We start from the raw sequence: 8,788 nt of genomic DNA on the forward strand, positions 1-8,788 counted from the left end.
ATGTGCTTAACAGTGAGATCACTGTAAACAGCCTTTATTGCAGCGTACTTGGAAGTAACAGCTTAGCTGCCCCAGAGTTACATATATATGCCTTGCTATTTCAAAGTGGGTTAGCAGCTCCACATGCTTTCTGACACAGCACAGAGATAAAAACCTGTACAAGGGCTGTGCCTTCTTTTGCTTTTGGTTAGGAAAGACATTGCTGAGCAAATTCCCCACTGGCTCCCCACAGCAACCTGTCTTTGCAACATAGACTTTGATTAGCTGTTGTATCTTTCTAAAGAGAAAGATGGGAAGAGTCTCAATAGCGATGTGCTTCACAGTATTAGAGTTCATAGTCATCTGGATGGTAGAGCTCGCTCATGAGGCGGTAGATGTAGGAAGGTGCATTACCCCCAATGTTAGAAATGAAGAGAGTAATGAGCTCTGGAGGGACGTAGTCAAACACTGGGCAGTGAACATTGATCTTTGCCAGGATCTCCCCTGTAAAGTGAATAGCAGCAATATCAGTCAAAGCAACTCAAAGTACATTTAGCCTTCTGCACAACTTCCTGCGTCCCTAAACAAACTGGCTATGCACATGCCACCCTGAAGTCAGTACTTGAACATCCTGAATACTTTACAACTTCTTCACTGATGTCATTGAATTACAGGTATACAGCAATCTTGAATGAATGGCAAAACTCTATTTCTGGTCATTTTTTCTGGTAGAAACCCCAGACTCCCTCTGATGTAGACTGACTAATTGCCAAAAACCCTACCAATATATAATACAAGAATCCTCATACTGCCAAAGTTATTTAAAGAAATGCTCTGAAGGCTAATCTAAAAACTGGTGCCAAGCCTGCTCTCTTCATTTCAAAAGTCTTCGTCACATAGAAATGGGCCTTTGAAAGAGACTGCTAACTAAAAACGGGCTTGGGCGCTGATGCCTTTCTAAAGATGGTGCTTGTGTAGGAAGTCCATGGCAGAGATACTGTTGTTTCAATGGCTGTATCATGTAACAAAGTTTCAAGAAGTTGTAGGAAAGAAGGGAAGCTGCCCTTGGTGTTGGGCATCTGTCCGGCCCCCCAGGAAGCTGCTACCCCACCTGGCATCATTATCACCATCCTGTAATAAAACACTGATTGTTTCAGAGCAGAAGCAAAACTGCAAAGACAGTGTTCAAAAGAAATTCTTTTTCTGTACTTTACATAGTATACAGTTATAAAACTGGATGGTTCACAGCACTCTTTTCTGCCAAAGACAGTAAAAAAGGATTTTCTGTCTTGGGTTATAACATAGCCTGATGTTTAATTTTTTATGTGAGTTATAAAAAAAAAAAATTGTAGTCTGAACCAGCTTGACCAGATGTATAAAGAATAACCAGTACCTTCTGTGAATGGCAGCACTTCCTGTGGTGACACAAACTTGTGGAATGAATCTTCTTCATTAGGGAACTAAATGAGAAAGAGTACAGGAAGATCAGGAAAAAACCCTTACCTGATTATCCTAGTGTAAACAGATCCTGTCAACTAATGCAGAAGAAGATGACTTGCCAGGTGATATTACCTCTGTTTACAATAATTACATAGTGCCTGCATCTAGAACCTCTCTAACATTTATAGATGAAAGGTTTTCCTCAAAGCTTTTAGAGCCTTCTGTGCACGGCTGCCCTTGCCAAAGCCTAGGGAACTGGAGAAGTGACTTCCTCAGTCTGCAACTTCATCTGAAAGTACTGAAAAAGTACTGAGTGTAAGAAAGAGTTTTGAGTGTCTTATTCTACATTCTCTGCCTTTCAACACTAATGGTACAAATTGGTATCTGTCATGGTTGAGGAAAAATAAGTATGGCAATGCCAGTCTCATCAGTCTAGGCAGTGGTCTACATCTTTACACCCACTGTACTGCTTTGCACATGTGGCAGAGGACGGTGCTTCAAGGAGATCCTGAGGTGTGCCAGATTTGGGTGAGGATCTCCTATCTGAAGTAACAGCACTAGATGGGGGAGATGGCTCATTGACCGACCTTGCCTTGTGACAGATGGTGCTCTCCACCCTAAGCTCCCACAAGTAAAAGCCCCTGCAGGTACAGTCCTGAAGAGCTGCTGTACTTACCTGTGGTGAAAGCTTGAACATGGGGGCACACACGATGAGTGGAGTGGAGTGGTGCTTAGCTGCCAGCGCCAGAGTGTGAGTCCCACTCACAGCAATCAGGGCGCCATTGGCCAGGATTGTCTTTGTACCAATGATGACCTTAAAAGGGCAAATCAGAATTGGATAGCATGTTCCACAGCAAACTGGGGAAGGAACACTTCCTGGCTCGGACCCTGACAGATGAGCTGGAGGAGGACTGTGTCAGTATAGCCAGCCAGCCAAAGGCTGGAGTTATAGGACAGCTGAATGCCTGATCTGTTTCATCTGGCACTGGCTCTGCACTGAGACGTTCCTCTCTAACAAGAGCATGACTCCAGCATGGAGAGGCCAGCACAGAGAATTTCAGAAGACAAACGTATGCTCTATTGCAGGGAACACCAAGCAGAAACTGGGCTGTGGTTCCTGTTGTTCTACAGACCTACAAAGTAAGCTTTGTACAAGTAACTTGACTGCTCACTTCAAAAATTCCCTTGCAGTAAAATAAGAATAATGTAAAGCAACTTAAAATATATAGATAAGAATTGATGTGGCTGGATTTTAATATGTTACAAGTACTTTTTATTTTCCCCCACTTTGGGGTGCCAAAGTTTGCAGTTTTCATCTCTATAAAGTACAGAACAGGTCTGTTTAAAAAAGGCAAACCTTGGTGATTCCCTTCAACAGTCATCTTCTGTTTCAGGCAAAGGGGTGTTTCTTCCCTTTGGAAACACTGCTTTTTGTTCCATGTCCTTTGAAAGCTGAGGTTAATCCTTTGAGGCTGTCTGGCAACTGTAGCCACTAAGCCAGAAAAACCTATTGCCATGCAATCCGTCATCATACTGACTTGGAGTTCCACACTAAATCTCCACCCCAGCAGTGACCAGGGACTATTACAATTTTGAGTCTTCAGTGAAGAAACACATCCATCACTGCTGGGACTTGCAGCTGATTTGAGAGGCCTAAGCACCCAACCAGCCATGAACTCCCTCCTCCAGTGGAGCCCTCCTTACCTTGTTGACTCGAGACATGACAGCAAAAATAGCTGCATCACTCATGACAGTAGTTTCAATATTCTCTTTAGACAGTCGGACAGCCATTTCATGACCCTAAAAAGAGGGAGAATCCAATTGGTTCCCTGTGACATAGCTCCTGCAGTGCAATTGCAGAGCTATCAGCACTCAATTCTTGTCTGAACTGCAAAAATACCAAGCGACGAAACTCGAACACAGCCCTTCATCTCAGGGATATTGGGGTAGGATAATGAGCTGTCTCCTGTCTCTTAACTGCAGAGGAATTTCCGTAAGGTTCATCTTGATTCCAGTGTGAAGATTTCAGTAAGAATGTGCAGGACAACATGGTACCGGGAGAAGACAGCCAGCCTAGGCCTTACCTGGCAGAACGGCGCACACTCTGCCACGATGACCTGGAACTTCCGCTTGCGAGCAGCTTCCTTCAGGAAGGCCTCAACAGTGCGTGAGTAGCCAATGGTCATGATCACCTCATTGGAGTGAATGTGCTCCAGTGCCTGCATAGCGATGTTGTCAGTGGTACCCTCTGTAACAGAAGGAAGACATGAGTGTAAAAGCAGCCAGCAAAAACAACATTTGTGCTGCTAGGACTGTCCTCCAAGAAGATAATTTTTCACTAAAGCAATGTTATGAGCACTGGTAGAGCAGGAGCAGCTTTTCTCCCCATTCTTTTTGCCAGTGTAGTGGGACCAAGAAGCTGGCCCTTGAATGCCCCATGCTCCCTAGCTATACCCTCCCCTATATACAGAAATAGCTGTACTGAAAACTCCATTGTGAGGGGAGTGGACTGTGTCAGCACTATTCCAGATAACACCAGGCCCACAAAACTTCAGCAGTTTTGTACTTCAATAGCGGGGCAACTTGGGCCTCAGAAGGTGCATTGGACACCTGATTTGTCACAAGTATCACAGAAAAAGAAAATTGTATCACGATTCTTTGTGACAAGGGTCAGGTTATATGTGCACAGAGATTATGGTCCAACCTTGGCATATTTTTTACACTCTTCTTCAGAGGACTCAAGACTTCCCAGAAGACCAAGAGCACAGGCCAACAGTCCCCCATATCGCTCCTTCCACAATCTACCCATCTCCCTGTAAGCCAAAGAGGACTCATTTTAAGTCCTGGGAGCAGCAGGGCTTCAGTCCCTTAGTTCCTTCAGATTAAGCCTCCCAGATCCTTATTGTTTCCTTTTCACCTAGAGAAGAAGGAATTATCTGTCCCATCCCATACGAATCTTCACTCAGGAGCAATTCAGACCCATCCATACCTAGCTCAATTAGCATCTCATTAATAGCTTCAATAACATTAGCTCTGAGGGAGGGGTAAGGGGTTCTGAAATCTTCGCTCAGTCCTCCAGAAGTCAGGAGTTTGTGCAGGGATTCTTGCTGGTCACTTTCCTCACTGCGCCCATGAAGCCTGTGGAGAGAAGTGGCCTCTTCAGCCTCAGGAAAGAGCACAGGGTGACAGCCAGGCTGAGCACCGTCCCCACAGTGTGCCACACCTGGATGTGAAGAGACAGGAAGGAAAGCCACACACAGGAGGCACACCATGCCACACCAAAGAGCTTCCCTAGCTGTCTCAGCAGAAAAGCACCCAAATCTCTGCCAAAAAGTGCCTTCTTAAGTCACGTGCAAACACTGCTGTCCACAGACAAGGAGCAGGCTTGCCACTACTGCTCCAGTAGGATGGACCCCCTGGGTAGAGAGAGAGAAAACAGCCCAAGGACAGAGCACTGTTCTCATGCACCCACAACACCTTCACCAAGTGGTTTCTAAAGAGACAATGTCATCACCCACGGTGAAAACAACAGGGTTTCCTTCGATGTTAAACTCCCTGAATCCCTCTCTAGGAGAGGTGGGAAAAGGGGGTGATGGAAACTAAAGGGGTTTCACCAAAGAAACTTAAAAGCAAGGTTCTGGGCTTTCAGAGAGATACAAGGAGCAAGAGGGGCGCTTTACCTGCCATATTCCTCACGAATGACCTTCAATACTCTTCGCACCATATTGCCCACTGTTGTCTCCGACGGCTGGGCTGCTGTCATCCTCTGGCCCTCTGTCCGGATCAGATCCATGAGCTCCCCTGAAAGAGGGGAGGGCCTTGGTTATTGCTGCCCAGAGCAAGCCCATGTGTGCATCAAAACAGTGCACCCCCCCTCAACATCCCAGGGCCAGCAGCTGCTCCAGCACAAGGACCACAGCACCAAGAAACAACAGGAAGGGGCGAGCAGAGAGCCCCTCACAAAGCAGCCCGTTCCACTGGTGGGTTTTGCAGTCGGAAACGCTTGGTCATAACACAGACTTAGGGAAGACCTCATCAGTGCATTTGGTCCTTCCTTTGAAAGAGGAAACCACGTGCTGCTGAAAGGTCCGTGCTCGGACTGACGCCGCTGAGGGAAGAGCAAGGCTGGAACAGGGCAGCTTCTCAGGTAATGCCGCCCGTGACCACAGCAGGCTGGGAAGGGCTCCGCCGCGGCAGGACAAGCACTGGGAATCCGCTGGTCGCTGCTAGCGAGGCCCCAGCTCCCGCGGGCCACAGCGCCAGCGGCGCCGCATCGGGCCCGCCCCGGCCTTGCGGATCCCTCCGCACCCGACAGCCGCGATCGGGGCGCAACTGCCCTCCCGCGGCTCCCGCCGCCGCCTCGCGCCCGGCGCTGGGGGAGCCGCACCCGCCCGGGGAAAGCGCTGCGTCCGCCCGCCGCCGCCCGGCCCTCACCGGCCCGGCTCCATCGCCCGTGCCCGACGATCTTCCGCAGCAGCGACAGTGTCTGCCGCGCCGTGTCCTCGGAGCGCGGCCGCTCCCCGCCGCGCCGCAGCCGCGCCGCGAAGGCCTCGATCTGCTCGGAGAGCTCCGAGCCGCGCTCCGCGGCGCCCGGCATGGCAGCGGAACTTCCGCTTCCGCCGCCCCGCCGTCCCATTGGTGCAGACTGCCGAACTCTGCCCGCCCCCCGGCGGCCGCTCAGCCAATGAGAGGTGCGTCCGGCGGGTGGGCGGGAGCCGCTCCCGTATCCCGGGAGACGGGCGGTGCCCCGGAGCCCCAGCGAGAGCGCGCATGGACGGGTTTACTTTGGACCGGGCGGTGCGCTGCGTGTAGAGAGCCAAAGCAAATGGGTTGGGAAAGGCGCAGTTCCTGGCAGTCCAATTGTTCTTGCTGGCAGAGCCAGAACCGGCCCTGGATAAGGCAGGAATGTAGCTCCTTTGTGTCTAGTTCCTGGAGCAACGTGTCCAGGGAACAGGCAGGAGCCATGGAATAATTCTCATTGCTGTACTGCTTTACTGTATCTCTCTGCTCTGTGTCCTGTTGTTTCAGATTAGGAAATCAAAGCAAACAGGTTTATGCTGGGAGCTTTCCGTGGCTGCTTCATGCAGAGGCCTGTAGGGCCTTGGATGTTCATGGCATCTTCTTTGCATTCATCTGGTTACCTTACGACTTGCCCTGCAGCCAGCTCCTGTCCAGGGTCTGTTGGGTCCCCAGCAAGATACCAACAGCTGGTGTGTTCTGAGAACTTAATGCAGGTGATTTGTCACCCAAAGCCTGCAGGGGACTGAGCGTCCTTCCATACCTCTCTCTTCCTCCTGCTTCCTCAAGTGTCCCTGTGTGCCTGGAAGCCACAGAGCCCAGCAGCCTGGGGAAGGAAGCTCACTGTATCCCTCCAGTGCCTGGCAAAAGGCAACGCATTTGGATTTGGCTGTATGTGCCTGTGGGGTGCTGCAGCCCTGGATGGAATTCAGAGTTTTGCTCCATGATGAGCTTGTCCCATCCTTTGCCCCTGGAGAAAGTCAGTAGAGGGTGACAGGGTTTGCCCAGCTATTGGCTCCACTGTGCTGGGCCCCACTGTGCCAACTGGGCATGTCCTGGTTCTCTGCTGCCTTGTCTCCTCCTTCTCCTCGGATTTAGGTGTGTGTTTTTTTCCACAATACATAAATCGGAGTCTCCCTGGAGCAAGGCCTGCATTTGTGCAGGGAAACCCCATTCCCCCTTTGCCCCTCTGCACAGCTACTTGCAGGCAGGGCTGTTGATGCTGCCTGTGCCCATCGGCTGCCTGCTGCTGCCCATGCAGTGCTGTGTGCCAGCTGCCTTGGTGTGCAGAAACAGCTCCCACACATGCACCCAGGGACCAGGACATGTGGATTGGCCAGAAAAATAAAAATCATTGCGTTGGAGCATTCCTTTGTTTGTTTACTTATCTTGCTAGTAAACAGAGCAGCTTTTGGAGATTAGGCAGGATGGAGAAGAGGAAGGGAAACCAGGCTCTGAGGTTATGACCTCCTTGTGGATGCTGGGCTGTTTACATTCCCTACTTTGGTCCCAGTAACTACTGCAGGACAGTTTTTTCCCAGAGCTTTGCCAAGCTGCAGAGCTTTTCCCATTTGTGCTGTTTCTGTCCTTTTCCCTACAGCACTTTCTGCTGGGCACTGCTGCCACAGCTAGTTCAGGCGGCTGGCAGTCTGGCGTCCCTTGAGGGACAGAGTCCTGCTCTTGGTCTGCTGCCTTGTGTTTCATGAATGAAAGCCTCTGAATGGGGATTTTGGGAGCTGTTAGCTCTGTGTAGCTGAGCTGAGCCAAAACCTGTGGCTCTCTGGAGAGCTGCAAGGCAAACCCCAGGCTGCTGAGAGGGACCATGGTTACGAGACATCTAACTGTCACTAGCCAGCAGCTGCTGTCAGGACCCAGTGAGTTAGACAAGGAGTGCCCAGCAGGACTGAAAAGGAGGGATTGAGGAGGAGGAGTGGCAGCAAAGGCAGCACAGGCAGTGTAGCACAAGTGGGGAAGGAAAGATGCATGTTGGTGCTCTGGGGTACTCCGCTAAAATCCCACTGCCTTGCAGGCTGTGGCACTTCGGCAGCAGCGATGGGGGGTGGGGAGGTGCATCCCTGAGTAGCTGGATGGAGTCTCACCTGGTGGTCCACAGCTGCTGGGTGTTATGGAGCAGGACCCTCCTCTGTTGCCACAGGCACAGGCAATTGTCTCCTGCCCAGTCCACCCTCCTTCCTTTCCCGGGTGTACCCCGGGTGTACCCTGGGGTAGAGTTGGTGGCTGCAGCTCCCCAGCTGGTGCATAAGCAAGCAAGGAGGCTGACACAACTGCAGACAGTGCTGGTGATGTGGACAAAAGAGCTGAGCAGGGAATGAGCTGGCCAGCCGAGCATGGCAGTACGGTTTACAGGCCTGCAGAGGAGATGAAAACTGTCTCATCCTTGGAGAGCTGCCGGTCTAGCCAGGATGGCATCCTGTTCCATACCATCAGGGCTGACTGCTGGAGACACTGCTTCCCTCCGCCCAGGGAATTCTGCATCCCTCGGGGCTGAATGTCATCCCCCAAGTGGTCATGTGAGGGAGGACGAGGCAGGACAGAGGCTGGGTAGAGCCTGGGAGCACTGGAACATCGTGTGCTGGGAGGCTGTTTGGATTAGAAACTCTCAGCGGATAAGTGGGCTGGATAAAATGCCAGGGAGGGGAATCAGTTTGCTGAACTCTAGTCATTGGAGTTATCTGCAAGAGTCGGGTAAGCAAAGTGAGCTGCTCATGCTCAGCACAGGCAAAGAAAAGGATCCAGCAGAGGAGAGCCAGCTGAGCCACGGCCCTGCAGGAGCAGCAGGGCAGGCTGTCAGCATGGCATGGACTGTGAAGACTGCGTGGGAGACATGGGA

General features: G+C 51.0%; 1 protein-coding gene across 1 annotated transcript; it reads right to left on the reverse strand.

The window, feature by feature from the left end:
* Nucleotide 1: 1 nt before the first annotated feature.
* Nucleotides 2-6,037, reverse strand: EIF2B2 (eukaryotic translation initiation factor 2B subunit beta). Its single transcript, XM_039553009.1, has 8 exons — nt 5,854-6,037; nt 5,100-5,220; nt 4,409-4,557; nt 3,504-3,667; nt 3,124-3,219; nt 2,096-2,233; nt 1,373-1,439; nt 2-483 (listed from the first exon to the last, which is right to left on the reverse strand). Exons 1-8 carry the CDS (start codon nt 6,014-6,016, stop codon nt 326-328), a joined length of 1,056 nt encoding a protein of 351 aa, XP_039408943.1. The 5' UTR covers nt 6,017-6,037; the 3' UTR covers nt 2-325.
* Between the last annotated feature and the right edge of the window lie 2,751 nt (nt 6,038-8,788).

Source organism: Corvus cornix, chromosome 5 (genome assembly GCF_000738735.6).
Source record: "Corvus cornix cornix isolate S_Up_H32 chromosome 5, ASM73873v5, whole genome shotgun sequence".
Classification (NCBI taxonomy): Eukaryota; Metazoa; Chordata; class Aves; order Passeriformes; family Corvidae; genus Corvus; species Corvus cornix.

Coding starts and splice junctions, on each gene's coding strand:
- EIF2B2 (XM_039553009.1), bottom strand. CDS start 6,016: ATGCCGGGCGCCGCGGAGCGCGGCTCGGAGCTCTCCGAGCAGATCGAG. Junction 5,221..5,853: donor CGGGCGATGGAGCCGGGCCG/GTGAGGGCCGGG, acceptor CCCCTCTTTCAG/GGGAGCTCATGGATCTGATC. Junction 4,558..5,099: donor ATTCGTGAGGAATATGGCAG/GTAAAGCGCCCC, acceptor TTCTCTCCACAG/GCTTCATGGGCGCAGTGAGG.